This window comes from Symphalangus syndactylus, chromosome 13 (genome assembly GCF_028878055.3).
Source record: "Symphalangus syndactylus isolate Jambi chromosome 13, NHGRI_mSymSyn1-v2.1_pri, whole genome shotgun sequence".
Lineage (NCBI taxonomy): Eukaryota > Metazoa > Chordata > Mammalia > Primates > Hylobatidae > Symphalangus > Symphalangus syndactylus.
Genome location: NC_072435.2, coordinates 61,782,866 through 61,800,588, shown reverse-complemented (window position 1 = coordinate 61,800,588; position 17,723 = coordinate 61,782,866). Strand labels below are relative to the sequence as shown.

General features: G+C 39.8%; 1 protein-coding gene across 12 annotated transcripts in view; it reads left to right on the top strand.

Annotated features, from left to right (window-relative positions):
- Positions 1–17,723, top strand: part of GRIP1 (glutamate receptor interacting protein 1) — a 716,930-nt gene that overhangs the window by 644,858 nt on the left and 54,349 nt on the right. For 11 of the 12 annotated variants that reach the window (XM_055238452.2, XM_055238455.2, XM_055238451.2 and 8 more), the window contains one exon: positions 12,439–12,584. In XM_055238452.2, coding sequence (XP_055094427.1) covers positions 12,439–12,584 — 146 coding nt within the window. Of the gene's footprint in view, positions 1–513; positions 637–12,438; positions 12,585–17,723 lie in introns of all 12 variants that reach the window. The other variant, XM_055238443.2, reaches the window with a different exon arrangement.

Sequence of the window (17,723 nt, the reverse complement as noted above, 5' to 3'; positions counted from 1 at the left end):
AAACTTCCAAGCAGCCACTATTAATTGATCATATTTGACATCCCTAGTTCCAGTGGCTCCATAGATCTCTTCCTGCTTATCAATTTATTTCTGCATAGCTGAAAACATTTCTTAGGGTCTTTCATGAATCTAGCATAGGCTTTCCTTCACTGGTCAGCTTCCATTCATTTTCTGACCAAAAAAAAAAAAAAACCCTGAAAGTAGCAGCACTTATTAGAGGTACCCAAACAAAGGTGATAACTTGTGCAAGAGTTTTGCTGTTACCAGAATATCCCCTCTGGGCAAGCAAGATTCTTGAGTGTTAAAATGTTCATGTCACCTATTTGGCCCATATACCATCAAAATCAGGAGGTCTCAAATTTTTAATTTCATAAACAAAAATATTTTTAAATGATTGAGGATACTGATATAAGACCATTAACTTTCTTTTTATTTTCCAATTCAGGACTTAAAAAAATTTCAACCTATTATCACAATTATTTTATTAAATAAATACTTTGTTTTATTTTTGAGACGGAGTGTCACCTGTATCACCCACGCTGGAGTGCAGTGGCATGATCTCGGCTCACTGAAACCTCTGTCTCCTGGGTTCAAGCGATTCTCCTGCCCCAGCCTCCCAAGTAGCTGGGATTACAGGTGCACACCGCCATGCCTGGCTAATTTTTGTATTTTTTACTAGAGATGGGGTTTTGCCACGTTGGCTAGGCTGGTCTCAAACTCCTGACCTCAGGTGATCCACCAACCTCAGCCTCCCCCCAGAGTGCTGGGATTATAGGTGTGAACTGCCACACCCAGCCCAAGAAATACTTTAACATTCAAAAAGTAGGAAGGACATTGTATGAGTTTAGGTATGTATGTGCAGGCTCCACTGCTATGACAAAGAGACATCTAAAGACAGTGGATCAAGCAAGACAGAAGTTTCTCTCTCATAACTGTTATGAGGCAGGCAATCCAAGGCTATGGGAGCCATCCCAGCAGCTTGTCAGTTATTACCATTTTTTATTTTTAATTTTTGTGGGTATATAGTTGGTATATATATTTATGGGATACAAGAGATATTTTGATAAGGCGTGCAATGCATAGTAATTACATAATGGAAAATAGGGTACCCAATCCCCTCAAGCTTTTATCCTTTGTGTTACAAACAATCCAATTATACTCTTCTAGTTATTTTTAAGTGTGCAATTAAATTACTACTGACCATAGTCACCCTGCTGTGCCATCAAATACTAGGTCTTATTTATTCTATTTTTTTGTACCCATTAATCATCCCTACTTTCCCCACCCTGACCCCCCCACTACCCTTCCTAGCCTCTGGTAACCATCCTTCTACTCTCTCTCTCCATGAGTTCAATTATTTCAATTTTTAAATACCACAAATAAGTGAGAACATGGGATGTTTGTATTTCTGTGCCTGGTTTATTTCATTGAACATAATGACCTCCAGTTCCATCTAATGCGTTGCAAATGACAGGATCTCGTTCTTTTATATGGCTGAATGGAACTCTGTTGTATATATGTACCACATTTCTTTTATCCATTTATCTCTCAATGGACACTTATGTTGCTTCCAAATCTTGGTTATTGTGAACAGTGCTGCAGCAAACATAGGAGTGCAGGTATCTCTTCAATATACTGATTTCCTTTCTTTTGGGTATATACCCAGCAGTGGGATTGCTGGATCATATGGTAGCTCTATTTTTAGTTTTTTGAGAAAACTCCAGCTGTTTTTATGGTGGTTGTACTAATTTACATTCCCATCAACAGTGTACCAGGGTTCCCTTTCCTCCACATTCTCTCCAGCACATGTTATTGCCTGTCTTTTGGATAAAAGCCATTTTAACTGGGGTCAGATGATATCTCATTGTAGTTTTGATTTGCATTTCTCTGATGACCACTGATGTTGAGCATCTTTTCGTATGCCTGTTAGACATTTATATGTCTTCTTTTGAGAAATGACTATTCAAATATTTTGGCCATTTTTTAATAGGATTACTAGATTGTTTTTTCCTATAGACTTGTTTAAGCTCCATGTATATTCTGGTGATTAATCCCTTGTCAGATGGATAGTTTGCAAATATTTTATCCTATTATGTGAGTTGTCTCTTCACTTGGTTGATTTTTTTTCTTTGCTGTGAAAAAGATTTTTCACTTGTTGTGATCCCATTTGTCCATTTTGCTTTGGTTGCCTGTGCTTGTGGGATATTACTCAAGACATATTTGCCCAGAGCAATGTCCTGGAGAGTTTCCCCAAAGTTTTCTTGTGGTAGTGTCATAGTTTGAAGTCTTAGATTTAAGTTGTTAATCCATTTTGATTTGACTTTTGTATATGGCAAGAAATAGCTGTCTAGTTTTTTTCTTCTGCATGTTGATATTCAGTTTTCCCAGCACCATTTACTGAAGAGACTGTCTTTTCCCCAATGTATGTTTCTAGGCACCTTTGTCAAAAATGAGTTCACTATAGGCATGTGGATTTGTTTCTGGGTTCTCTATTCTGTTCCATTGGTCTATATGTGTGTTTTTTTTGCCAGTGCCATGGTGTTTGGGTTACTTTAGCTCTGTAGTGTAATTTGAAGTCAGATAATGGGATTCTTCCAGTTTTGTTCTTTTTGCTCAGGATAGAATTGGGTTTTCTAGGTCTTTTGTGGTTCAGTATAAATTTTAGGATACTTTATTTCTGTGAAGAGTGTCACTGGTATTTTGATACAGATAGCATTGAATATGTAGATTGCTCTGGGTAGTATGGATATTTTAACAATATTGATCCTTCTAGTTTATAAACATGTAGTTTTTCTTCTATTTGTTAGTGTCCTCTTCAATTTCTTTCATCAGTGTTTTACAGTTTTCATTGTAGAGATCTTTTACTTCTTTCATTAATTTCTAAGTATTTGATTTTATTTGTGGCTCTTGTAAAAGGGATTACTTCTTTAACTTATCTTTCAGATTGTTCAATGTTGGCATATAGAAATGCTACTGATTTTGTATTATTTATTTTGAAGACTGCAACTTTACTGAATTTTTTTAATCAGCTCTGATTGTTTTTTATGGAGTCTTCAGGTTTTTCCAAATGTAAGATCATGTCTTCTGCAAGCAAGGATAATTTGACTTCTTCCTTTCCAATCTGGATACGCTTTTATCTTTCCCTTGTGGGATTGCTCTAGCTAGGACTTCCAGTACTGTGTTGCATAACAGTGGTGACAGTGAGCATCCTTGTTGTGTGCCAGATCTTAGAGCAATGGCTTTTAGTTTTTCCTCATTCGGTATGATACTAGCAGCAGCTCTGTTGTATATGGCTTTTATTACGTTGAGGTATCTTCTATACCCTAGTTTTTTGAGGATTTTTATCATGAACGGATGTTAATGCTTTTTCAGCATCAATAGAAATGATCATATGGTTTTTGTCCTTTATTCTACTGACATGATGTGTTTCACTGACAGATTTGCATAGCTTGCACCATCTTTTAATCCCTGGGTTGTGATCCAACTTGGTTGTGATGAATCATCTTTTTAATGTATTTTTGACTTCACTTTGTTAGTATTTTGTTAAGGATTTTTGCATCAATGTTCATTAGAGGTTTTTGGCCCATAGTTTTCTTTTTCTTTTTCTTTTTTCTTTTTCTTTTTTTTTTTTTTTTTTTTGTGTGTGTGTGTGTGTGTGTGTGTCTTTGTCTGGTTTTGTTAGAATGAGTTTGGAATCATTCCCTCCTCCTCTGTTTTTCAGAATAGTTTTAGCAGGATTGATATTAGTTCTTTAAATGTTTGGTAGAATTCAGCAGTGAAGCCATTGGGTCCCGGGTTTTGCCTTACTTGGAGACTTTTTATTATGACTTCAATCGTGTTACTTATTATTGGTCTGTTCAGGTTTTGAATTTCATCATAGTTCAATGTTGGTACATTGTATGAGTCTAGGAATTTACCCATTTCCTCCAGCTTTTCTAATTTATTGGCATATAGTTGCTCATTTGCTGCATATGATTAGCCAGTTCTCCCAGTGCCATTTATTAAATAGGAAATCCTTTTCCCATTGCTTGTTTTTGTCAGGTTTGTTGATGATCAGATGGTTATGGGTGTGCGGTCTTATTTCTGAGTTCTCTATTCTGTTCCTTTGGTCTATATGTCTGTTTTTGTACCAGTACCGTGCTGTTTTGGTTACTGTAGCCTTGTAGTATAGTTTGAAGTTGGGTAGCATGATACCTCCAGCTTTGTTCTTTTAGCTTAGGATTGGTTTGGCTATACAGGCTCCTTTTTGATTCCATATGAATTTTAAAATAGTTTTTTTCTAATTCTGCAAAGAATGTCAATGGTAGTTTAATGGGCATGGTACTGAATCTATAAATTACTTTGGGCAGTATGGTCATTTTCATGATATTGATTTTTTCTATCCATGAGCATGGAATGTGTTTCCATTTGTTTGTGTCCCCTCTGATTTCTTTGAGCAGTGGTTTGTAGTTCTCCATGAAGAGGTCCTTCACTTCCCTTATTAGCTATATTCCTAGGTATTTTATTCTCTTTATAGCAATTGTGAATGGGAGTTCTTTGATTATTTGGCTCTTTGCTTGCCTATTGTTGCTATATAAGAATGTTAGTGATTTTTGCACAGTGATTTTGTATGTTGAGACTTTGCTGAAGTTGCTTATCAGCTTAAGAAGCTTTTGGGCTGAGATGATGCAGTTTTCTAGATATAGGATCATGTCATCTGCAAAGACAATTTGACTTCTTCTCTTCTGATTTGAATACCCTTTATTTTTTCTCTTGCCTCATTGCCCTGGTCAGAACTTCCAATATACTATGTTAAATAGGAGTGATGAGAGGGCATCCTTGTCTTGTGCTAGTTTTCAAGGTGAATGCTTCCAGCTTTTGCCCATTCAGTATGATATTGGCTATGGGTTTGTCCTATGTGGCTTTTACTATTTTGAGGTATGTTCCTTCAATACCTAGATTATTGAGAGTTTTTAAATGAAGGGATGTTGAATATTATTGAAGGCCATTTCTGCATCTATTGAAGTAATTATGTGGTTTTTGTCTTTAGTTCTGTTTATATAATGAATCACATTTATCGTTTTGTGTATGTTGAACCAACCTTGCATCCCAGGGATGAAGCCAACTTGATCGTGGTGGATAAACTTTTTAATGTGCTGCTGGATTCAATTTGCCAGTATTTCATTGAGGATTTTTGCATCCATGTTTATCAAGAATATTACCCTGAAGTTTTTACTTGTTGTTGTATATCTCTCCCAGGTTTTGGTATCAGGATGATACTGGCCTCATAAAATTAGTTAGGGAGAAGTCCCTCCTTTTCAATTGTTTGGAATAGTTTCAGAAGAAATAGTACCAGCTCATCTTTGTACCTCTGTTAGAATTCAGCTGTAAATCCATGTGGTCCTGGGATTTTTTTGGTTGGTAGCCTATTTATTACTGTCTCAATTTCAGAACTCGTTGTTGGTCTCTTTGTTCTCATTAGTTTCAAAGAACTTCTTAATTTCTGCCTTAATTTTATTATTCACCCAAGGTTCACTCAGGGGCAGGCTGTTCAATTTCCAAGTAGTAGTGTGGTTTAGAGTGAATTTCTTAATCTTCAGTTTAATTTGATTGTGCTGTGGTCTGAGAGACTGTTATGATTTCAGTTATTTTGCATTTGCTGAGGAATGTTTTACTTCCAATTATGTGATCAATTTTAGAATAAGTGTCATGTGGCAATGAGAAGAATGTATATTCTGTCGTTTTGGGGTGGAGAGTTCTGTAGATATCTATCAGGTCCACTTGATCCAGAGCTGAGTTCGAGTCCTGAATATCTTTATTTATTTTCTGTCTCGATGATCTGTCTAATATTGTCAGTGGGGTATTACAATCTCCCACTGTCACTGTGTGGGAGTATAAGTTTCTTCATAGGTCTGTAAGAACTTGCTGTATGAATCTGGGTGCTCCTGTATTAGGCACATATATATTTAGGATACTTAGCTCTTCTTGTTGAATTTAACATTTTTTTTCTATCTTTGTTGGTTTAAAGTATCTTTTGTCAGAAATTAGGAGTGCAGGCTCTGCTTTTGTCAGTTTTTCATTGTTTGGTAAATTTTACTCCATCACTTTATTTTGAGCCTATGTATGTCACTGCATGTCAGATAGGTCTCTTGAAGACAGCATACCAATAGGTCTTGGCTCTCTCTTTATCCAGTTTACCATTCTGTGTCTTTTGACTGGGGCATTTATCCTGTTTACACTTAAGTTTAGTGTTTTCTGTTTTGTTTTGTTTTGTTTTGTTTTTGTTTTTTTGGTTTTTTTTTTCTTTTTGAGATGGAGTCTCACTCTGTCGCCTAGGCTAGAGTGCAGTGGCGTGATCTCTGCTCACTGCAACCTCCGCCTCCCAGGTTCAAGCGATTCTCCTGCCTCAGCCTCCCGAGTAGCTGGGACTACAGGCACCTACCACCATGCCCGGCTAATTTTTTATTATTATTTTTAGTAGAGATGGGGTTTCACCATCTTGGCCAGGCTGGTCTCGAACTCCTGACCTCAAATGATCCACTCGCCTTGGCCTCCCAAAGTGCTGGGATTACAGGTGTGAGCCACTGCACCCAGCCTTAAGTTTAGTGTTGATATGTGTTAACTGGATCATGTCATCATGATGCTAGTTGGTTATTTTGCAAACTTGTTTATGTGGTTGCTTCATAGTGTCACCAGTCTGTGCATTTCAGTGTGTTTTTGTAGCAGCTGGTAATGGTTTTTCCTTTCTGTATTTAGCGCTTCCTTTAAGAGCTCTTGCAAGGTAGGCCTGATGGTGATGAATTCCCTCAGCATTTACGTGTCTGAAGACGATCTTATTTCTCCTTTGCTTATGAAGTTTAGTTTGGCCAGGTATGAAATTCTGGGTTGGAAATTATTTTCTTTAAGAATGTTGGATACTGGCCCCCAAACTCTTCTGACTTGTAGGGTTTCTGTTGAGAGGTCTGCTGTTGGTCTGATGGACTTCCCTTTGTAGGCATCCTGGCTTTTCTTTCTGGCTATGCTTAACATTTTTTTCTTTCATTTTGACCTTGGAGAATCCAATGATTATGTGTCTTGGGGTTGATCTCCTGCAGTATCTTATTGAGGTTCTCTGGATTTTCTAAATTTGAATGTTGGCCTATCTTGCTAGGCTAGGGAAGTTCTCCTGGATTATATCCTGAAGTATGTTTTCCAACTTAGTTCTGTTCTCCCCATCTCCTTCAGGTACACCAATCAGTCATAGATTTGGTCTTTTTACATAATCCCATGTTTTTGGAGGTTTTGTTTATTCCTTTTTATTCCTTTTTCTCTATTCTTGTCTGCCTGTCTTATTTCAGAAAGATAGTCTTCAACTCTGAGATTCTTTGTTCCACTTAGTCTATTTGGCTATGGACACTTGTGATTGCGTTGTGAAGTTATCATGTTGTGTTTTTCAGCTCCATAAGGTCATTTATGTTTGTCACTAAACTGGCTATTCTGGTCGTCAGCTCCTGTAATGTTTTATTACGATTCTTAGCTTATTTGAATTGGGTTAGAACATGCTCCTTTAGTTCAGTGAAGTTCATTATTACCCACCTTTTGAAGCCTACTTCTGCCACTTCAGTCATCTCAGCTTCAGCCCAGTTCTGTGCCCTTGCTGAAGAAGTGTTGCAGTTATTTGGAAGACAAGAAGCACTCTGGCTTTTTGAGTTTTCAGCAGTTTTACGAGGATTCTTTCTCATCTTTGTGAGCTTATCTACCCTCAATCTTGAGGTTGCTGATCTGTGAATGGAGTTTTTGTGGGGTCTTTTTGTTGATGATGTTACTGTTGTTGCTTTCTGCTTGTTTTTCTTTTAACAGTCAGGCCCCCTTCTGTAGTGCTGTTGTGGTTTGCTGGGGGTCTACTCCAGACTCCAAGCCTGGATCCCTCCTGCACCAGCAAAGTCTACAAAACAGCAAAGATGGGAGCCTTCTCCTTCCTCTGGGAGCTCTGTCCCAGAGAGGCACTGACCTGATGCCGATCTGGAGACCTGGAGACCCCTGTTGGGAGGTCACACCCAGTCAGGAGGAACGGTATCAGGGACCTGCTTAAAGAAGCAGCCTGGCTGCCGCTTGACAGAGCAGGTGCACTGTGATTTGGGGAACCACCCTCATCCAGACCACCCAGACTCTCCAGAGCCAGCAGGCAGGAAAGGCTAAGTCAACTGAACCAGAGAGACCATGGCTCCCCCTCCTGCAAGGGGCTCCATCCCAAGAAGATCAGAGTTCTATGCATAAAACCCTGGCTTAGAGTGAATTTCTTAATCTCGAGTTTAATTTGATTGTGCTGTGGTCTTGAGAGACTGTTATGATTTCAGTTATTTTGCATTTGTAGTTGCTGAAATTCCTGCAGGTGGTCTATAAGGTTCTTGTACTTGAATATTGATATCTTTCTCTATGTTTGGGAAATTCTCTGTTATTATCCCTTTGAATAAAGTTTCTACCCCTGTCCCTCTCTCTACCTCATCTTTAAGGCCTATAACTCTTAGATTTGGCCTTTTGAGGCTATTTTTTAGGTCTTGTAGAGGTGCTTCATTGTTTCTTTGTTTGTTTGTTTTGAGACAGAGTCTCACTTTGATGCCCAGGCTGAGTGCTGTGGTGCAATCTCGGCCCACTGCAACCTCTGCCTCCTGGGTTCAAGCGATTCTCCTGCCTCAGCCTCCCAAGTAGCTGGGATTACAGCTGCACGCCACCATGCCCAGCTATTTTTTTTTTTTTTTTTTTTTTTTTTTTGTATTTTTAGTAGAGACAGGCTTTCACCATGTTGGCCAGGCTTTTCTCGAACTCCTGACCTCAGGTGATCTGCCCACCTCGGCCTCCCAAAGTGTTGGGATTATAGGCGTGAGCCACCATGCCTGGCCCAGTTTTTTTTTTTTTTTTCTTTTGTCTTCTCTGGCTGTGTATTTTCAAATATCCTGTCTCCAAGCTTACTAATTATCTCTTCTGCTTGATCAATTCTGTTGTTAAGAGACTGTGATGCATTTTTTTAGTGTGTCAATTGCATTTTTCAACTCCAGAATTTCTGCTGGAATTTTTTTAACTATTTTAATCTCTTTGTTGAATTTATCTGATAGGATTCTGAATTTATGATCTGTATTATCACAGACTCAAAACTTTATTGTTTAGTCAAAACAGTAATTTAGAATTCTCTGTATGAAAGGCCACATATCTCTATTTCTCTGTGATTGATCTTTCGGGCCTTATTTAGTTCACTTGGTGAAGTCGTGTTTTCCCAGATGGTCTTGATGCTCATGGATGTTCACTGGTGTCTGAGAATTGAAGAGTTAAATATTTATTATAGTCTTTGCAGTCTGGGCTTGTTTGCACCCGTCCTTCTTGGGAAGGCTTTCCAAGTATTCAAAGGGACTTGGGTGTTGTGATCTAAGTTTTTGGTCACTTCACCTGTATCTCCATTAGGGGGCACCCCAAGTCCAGTAACACTATGGCTCTTGCAGGCTCAAAAATACTGCCTTGGTGGTCTTGGGTAAGATCCAGAAGAAGCATCTGGATTACTAGGCAGAGACTCTTGTTCTCTTCCTTTTCTTCCAAACAGATATAGTCTCTCTCCCAGTGCTGAGCTGCCTGAAGCTGAGGGGTGATGGGGTGACACAAGCACCCCTGTGGTCACCAGCACTGAGACTACGCTGGTTCAGACCTGAAGCCAACATGGTACTAGGTCTCAACTAAGACCGCCAGTAAACCCTTATCTGGCTACCACTAGGACATGTTCACTGAAGGACCAAAGGCTCTACAATCAGCAGGTGGCAAAGCGAGCCAGGGTAGTATCCTTCTTTTCAGGGCAGTGAGCTCCCCCTGGCCCCTTGCAGGTCTAGAGATGCCATCCGGGAGCCTGGTCCTAGGGTCAAAAACCTTAGGAATCTACCTGGTGCTCTATTCTGCTATAGCTGAGCTGGCACCCAAGACACAAGACGAAGTCCTTCCCATCCTTTCCTCAAGGAGAGAAGTCTCTCCCCATGGCCACCACTGCTCCAGGTCCATGGCAAGTACTGCCTGGCTATTGCCGATGTTCACTTGTGGCAAATGCTGCCAGGGCCGGGACTCTTCTTTCGAGGCGGTGGGCTCCCCTCTGTCCCAGAGCAGTTCCACAAACGTCCAAGAGCTAAGGCCGAGAATCAGGGACCCCAAGAGCCCACTTGGTACTCTGTCCCACTGTTGCAGACCTGGTACCTCAGATGCAAGATAAAGTCCTTTTTACTATTTCCTCTACTTTTCTCAAGCAGAAACAGCCTCTCCCCATAGCCAACACAGCAGGGAATGTGCTGGGTCACACCTGAAGCCAGCACAACTCAGTCTCACCTAAGGCCCACAGCAAGTACTACCTGACTATTGCTGCTGATTTTATTTTTTTATTATATTTAATTTTATTTATTTTTTGAGACAGACTCTCTTTCTGTTGCCCAGGCTGGAGTGCAGTGGTGTGATCGGCTCACTGCAACCTGCACCTCCCAGGTTCAAGTGATTCTCCTGCCTCAGCCTCCCGAATAGCTGGGATTACAGGTGTGCACCACCACGCCTGGCTAATCTTTGTATTTTTAGTACAGACTGGGTTTCACCATGTTGGCCAGGCTGGTCTTGAACTCCTGGTCTCAAGTGATCCACCCACCTTGGCCTCCCGAAGTGCTGGGATTACAGGCATGAGCCACCGCGCCCAGCCGTGCTGCTGATTATTCAGAGCCCAAGGGATATTTAGTCAGCAGGTGATAAATGCTGCCAGGACTGGGTACTTCCCTTCAAGGCAGCAGGTTCCCTTCCGGCCCTGGGTGTGTCTAGAAATGTTGTCTGGGAGCAAAGGCCTAGAAAAGGGGCCTGAGGACTCTGCCTGGTGCCTTGTCATACTCTGGCTGAGCTGATATCCAAGTTGCAAGAGAAAGTCTTCTTTACTCTCCCCTCTTCTCTACTCAGGTAGAGTGATGGAATCTCTCTGGGAGTTGTGAGCTGTGCTGCGTAGGGCTAGGGGAGGGGTGTTGCAAGCACTCACTTAGCCACCCCAGCTGGTTTCTCACTGGGTCACATGCCCCCCAAGTCTACTGGCTCTGAGCTCAGCACAGCATCAGGGCTTGTCCAGGAATTGCAGTCTCTGTGCCTTTAAACTGTCTTGAGTTTATTTAGTACCCAAGAACACTTTAGCGTGCAGCAGTGAGGCGTGCTGGAACTCAAGTTCTGACCACTGGAATGGGTGATTCCCCTCTGCCTAGGGCTAATCTAAATGTTCCCTCCGTGGATATCAGCTGACTTCTGCCTAGTGCTGCTTTCCGCTGTGACAGGGTAGCACTGAGTTTCAATGCAGTCTCTCCATCACTGTGTTCTCCCTCCCACAAGTGCACAGTTTTTCTCTCCATGCCATGTGGCTGCTGCAGAAGGAATGGGGGAGGGGCTGGCATCATCAATTCAAGACTCTCTTTCCTACCCTCTTCAGTGCCTCTTTCAGTGATATGAAGTTAAAACCAGATACTGTGATTGCTCACCTGATTTTTGGTTCTTATAAAGGTGCTTTTCTGTATGGATAGTTGTTAAATTTGGTGTTCCTGCAAGGAGGACGATCAGTGGAGGCTTCTATTCAGCCACCTTGCTCCGCCTCCCTCCTCTTACCATTTTCTAGCTACAGGCAGGAGGTGGGGAGGGTCCCCAGAGAGTCTGGAGCATGCATTTTTAGAGGGTAACTTAAAAGAAGGGAAGGGAGAATGGATGCTGGGAGACAATTAGCAGTCTCTGGCACAGATATAATGCATAAAAGGCTGTTCTTACAAATCTGTGTATATATACATATATGCACATAGAAACATATACATACTACATTCACATTATTTTTTGTTTGTTTCATTATGGATCTTAAAATTTTGTTCAATAGACCTACCCTGGTCCACAGCCAGTTGTAGAGTCTCAGTGGCCACTTTCCAAATAAGAAGCTATGGATTCATCTATAAATTTTCATGCTACTCTGGCCATAGTAAGTTTCCAGATGCAAGTGGAATAGCAGACGTTCAAGCCTTAGGCTTCCACTAACTCTGTTACACCTTGCCTTCTCTCATTCTCTTAGTGCTCTCCTAATGTCTGGACTACCAAGGATCAAAAGTGATACAACAATATGGAGAAACACAAGGATACCTGGTTCTATACAGACCCTCGCCCATAACCTCCTTTCCTAGGAATTGTATGCTTCCTGAGTGACATATATGTTCTTGTTTAATCGAAAAAAGTATAAGAAAAAATGTTTTTAATACTTGGCAATTTAATGTCATAGCAGGCAACCCAAATAAGACTAGAAGAAGGGAGGGAGTTGTCAATGAAGTACAATTTAAAAACAGTTGAACCTCTTTTCTTCTAAAGACTACCATAATGCTACATTATGCTTAATGCCTCTTTAAATGGCCTAGTTAAGTGCTCATCATTAGTCGTGTGTTACTATGCATTCACTAACAGAACTGGGACCCTGGAACTTGGGGATAAATTGCTCGCAATAGATAATATCCGGCTGGACAACTGTTCCATGGAAGATGCAGTTCAGATCCTCCAGCAATGTGAAGACCTGGTGAAGCTCAAAATCCGCAAAGATGAAGATAATTCAGGTATTGAGAGCATCCTTAGTTAAAACCGATTTTTCAAACTGCCCATCTGTCACCAAAGATACTAGATCTTTATGTTTTACATACAACAGCTGGCTAGTGATGTGGCAGCAGTGTTTCACAGCTAAAAGAGTCTTTAAATTTTGTGTTGAGAGTGTAGTACGAGTTTTAAATAATGGTGCTTGTAAATGATATCATTAAGATATTTTCATTATAGAAAACATATTATAATTGCATGAAAATAATTTTTAAAGATGAAATCTAAATCATCATCTAATACAGTGAAACTGGTAGTTTTCTAGTTTTTGTTGATATTTATATGGCATAACTATAACCAAGTAGATGTTGCATTTTTTACCTAATTTTACATTATAAACATTTGATCATTTTATAAACTCTTAATATCTATCATTTTTATTGACTGCCTGTGATTTATCTTTCTTCTCTTCTTAAATCACTATATTGCTTCCAATTGTTTCATTATTATAAATAGTACTTTTATAGACATCTTTATGCATAGGTATCTTTATTCAGCTTTTTTTTCTTTTGAAATAAGAAATATTCCTAGAAGCAGGATGGCTGAGTAGGAATACAAAGGAAATGTCTGTGATTTCTGATGAGTCAGTCATGCCCCACGTTGCTTTTCAAAAGGGCTATACACATTTTTTAGACCCTCCAATCAAACTTAGGAGGGCATAGAATCATCTGAAGAGCTTGTTAAAACACAGATCCTGGCACTACCCCAGGTGGGACCTGAGATTCTGGATTCCTAATAAACATCCAGATGCTGCTACAGCTGTGGTGCAACGAGAACACTTTGGGTAGCCCTGAAATAAGAAACATCTTGTCTGATTATGATAAGAATATAGAGCCGATTGAAAAGTGTCCATTCACCAAAAGAGTCAGCTAATGTGGAGAATTACAGAATGTGATATGGATCCATAAAGTAAACATTTAATTTACAATTTTGCCAATCTTGTGGGTAAAGCCAAGGCCTTTCCTATTAATATGGTTCTGCTGATTATAGTTACAAGTCTTTTTGTTTGTTTGCCTAAACCATATCCACAATATATATTTTATGACTTCCAGTTTTATTTTGGTTTGGTTTGGTTTTTAATGCAGTGAGACTTTAAAGAATTTATAGCAATCTGAATGCCTCCTCCACCTAGATTTTGGTTTTCCCCAATGTTTTAGAGTTTTTCCACTAGGTAATTAACAGTAGATTTTTTTGTTTGTTTGTTTGTTTGTTTTGCATGGCACACCCAGGCTGGAGTGTGCCATGGAGTGAAGTGGCGCCAACTCTGCTCACTGCAACCTCCACCTCCCACGTTCAAGCAATTCTTGTGCCTCAGCCTCCTGAGTAGCTGGAATTACTGGTGTGCGTCACCTTTCCTGGCTAATTGTTGTACTTTTAGTAGAGATGGAGTTTGCCATGTTGGCCAGGCTGGTCTCAAACTCCTGACCTCAAGTGATCTGCCCACCTCGGCCTCCCAAAGTGCTGGGATTACAGGTGTGAGCCACTGCACCTGGCCATAGATTTTTGCCTAACGAACCCTTATTGAATCTTTCCAAACCATTGGATTTTGTTTTCATAGAACAACTACATTCATATTTCATAGGTTATATAAGATTAATTAAATTACATAGTTAAAATAACAAGTACAGCTGGCATAAACAGGTTTAGGAATAAACATAATTGCCTCTAAATTTTGAAGTTTACAACTCAAGCAGGAGCAGAAGTACAGAGGGGCTGCATAAAGAAACCTATTGCTCTGGAGCATGCCATGGCATTGGTCTGTACATTTTATGATGGAGGACGAATAGCCACAATTAATTCAGTAAATTGGTTAAGTGGAGATTGGTTAAGAGAGCATCTACTGTATATAATTTCATTGCAACCAATAATGAAGTTGTGGCAATGTTCTGGGATTTCCTTAATCAGGTCATCTAGATCTAGGGTTCATGGTTATGTCAGGCTATGTGTTTATGATTGATATTCAAAGTAAAAAAAAAAAATCTATAGTTGCATCCATCAGTACAATTGATAATGATGATTATATCCAAATATATTTTATAACCAATGTTTAAAAATACACACAGGTTTGCACTCATTATTTCTTAAGCAACTGATTTTCTGTGCCAACATTTGCATTTCTCTCCTTACAAGCCTGCTTCACTTGCACTTTCTTTTGGGGATTTATTTCAAAATAGGGAGGAAGCCTTTAGCATCAGCCTGGATTCTGTCCTAGTGAAGAGGCAAAGCCTTGTGGAGAAACCTGTTTTGCATGATTTGCCCTGCTCAGCAGATGTCAGCTACTTTCCCTTGCAAAGTGAAAAAGCCAAGCCAGAGATGAATATATATAGTGTGCACAGCTGGCAATGCATCCAGTTTCAAAGCCAGGCTGTGTCTACCGGTTGGCAGGAGTTTCTGAAACAACTGAGCACTTAGAGAGCTAGATCTTATTTTCAGTTACTGATTTCCTTTGCCTCATTTTCCCCCTTTATACCCTTCCCCTACAATCCCTATGTATACTATTATGATAGTTATTGTGCTTATTAAATATGTTTTAATTTTAAGAGGCTCTGTTTTTAAAATCCTAAACCTTCCATTGAAAAACATACAACCACCTAAAATAAGACTATAAATATTAGCATGAGAGACATGCTTACCCAAACCAGATTTTCTCATATTGATATACAGAAATATATACTCATTCAGACATAGTTTTATAAAAGATCACTCTTTGAAAATTTTTCAGTTATTGATTTGGAAGAATTTGAATGATCCTAGTATCCTCTTCCCTCATAATATTATATATATAATTTGAGTACCTGAATTCATTTTTATTCAGAGCAAAGTAAGGGAGGAAAAAAAATATTATTCAAAATGTAAAGCCTGACCACAGATTATTTAAAGGCAAACTAAATCTTCACAAAGAACAAATGTTTTAAAATCAGACATGATGTAAGAATTCAGAAGAAGAGAGGGTAGAAGGGGGATGAGGAACAACAAAAACTACATATTGGGTACAGTGTACACCACTTGGGTGCTGGGTGCACCAAAATCTCAGGCTTCACCACTATACGATTCATCCAGGTAATGAAAAATCACTTGTACCCTTAAAGTTATTGAAATAAATTCTTTTAAAAAAAAATCAGACCTCAGTTTAAAGCTCAGCTCTACCACATTTGAGCTGTGAGAGTTTGGGCAACTTGCTAAACTTGTCTGAGATTTGGTCCCATTTTCAGTAATGTCTACATAATAATACCCATCTCAGGGAGCTATTGTAGCTTACTGAAGGAAATACTGGCACAGTCCACACTCCACTCAATAAGTGGGGACTATTGGTATTCTAATTACCTCCTGAAATCCCTTTCTCTGCATTCGTTCTGATCCTTGATCAAGATATGACTGAGTAGAAAATAAGCATTGACCCTCTGGACAGTCACTGATTTTGAAAGTTTGATATAATGCTTAATCTGAAATTATGCTGGTGATTAGAACTATCATATTAAATAGTTGTCATGCTTCGTCTCAATATTTTTGAATGGTAATATTCAGTGTATATTCTCCACCCCCAGAAATATTGCTCATACTAATGTGGGCCTTCTGCACTGCAGGAGTTTTCCAGTCCTTTAACTGCTGGTTGCTCTCCATCCTTCAGTGATGATTCTCTCTCCGGTCACAGGAAGTTTATAACTATACTTGATGTAACTCGGTTTCCTAAGCTAGCTTGTACTGCAATTGGGATTTAACAGATACTGCTTCAAAATGTAAGCATTTCTTCCAGCTTCCCAAGTCTCGCTACCCTGCTGTGTACCTTACCCAAGGAGATGGTAGAATTATTCCCAAATGCTGCTAACGCCCTCGATTTTCAGTCATGCCATCAGCATTCGTTTATTGTCTATGAAGTATCAGGCAATGTGCTATGGACTACCAGTTCTTAGATAAAAGGGACACAATCCTGCCCTTAAATCAGTTACCACCAAAAATCAATAATTAGCAATATGATGAATGTCGTAAGGATATGCACAAAATATTCCACAACGGTAAGAGAATGTGACGGCATCCATTTGAGCCTGAGGACCTCAAGGAAAAGATTCTAACAACCTTGGTGTCGAAGGGATTTGTGAAGTGGTGTAGAAAGTTAGGGAGAGCATGGCACACTCTAGTAGGCAGATATGGCTCAAGCATAACGTGTGCAAGGACTTGGTAGTAGGTAAGCTAGAAAGGTGTACTGGAGCCAAGGCATTATGGGCCTTGTAAATCATGTTAAGAAATTTGAATTTTATCCCAGAAACCAATGGGGAGCCATTAAAGGACTTAAAACAAGAATGAGGCCCACTGGACTTGGTTAGTGACCATTGGTTTTAATCACTTTATGAAAGCGCTGAATGAGCCATTCAAGACAGTCTGAATTAACTCTGTTTCTAGCCCAAGCTGGGGGAAACAGTAGAATGAAAGACTAAGAATGCCAGACTGGCTTCACAACTGACAATCTGGGAAATTTAGGCAAACTAACTTCTCTGAGCATCAATTTCCTCATCTGTAAATGTCCATTTAATGCTTACTTTACATGGCTGTTTTAAGGATTAAAGGAGGAGATGTGTGTGTGTGTGTGTGTGTGTGTGTGTGTGTGTGTGTATTTGTTTTGTTTTGTTTTTGAGACGGAATTTTGCTCTTGTCGCCCAGGCTGGAGTGCAATGGCACAATCTTGGCTCACTGCAACCTCCACCTTCCAGGTTCAACCAATTCTCCTGCCTCAGCCTCCCAAGTAGCTGGGATTACAGGTGCCCGCCACCATGCCCAGCTAATTTTTTGTATTTTTAGTAGAGACGGGATTTTGCCATGTTGGGCAGGCTAGTCTCGAACTCCTGACCTCAGGTAAGGTGCCCTCCTCTGCCTCCCAAAGTGCTGGGATTTACAGGTGTGAGCCAACGTGCCTGGCCTAAAGGAGGTCATATATTTAAGAACTCGCCAATAAGTTTGCACCTACTGAGGCCCAATGAATGCTGACCATCAACGGTCATTACTGTATTTGGATATTTTAAAAGTGAATTTCAGCTTTATTTAACAATGGCCAAATCTTTTGGAACACTTGGGGTTGTAGGCATTTTCCTCCCTCACTCTGGATTCAGCCA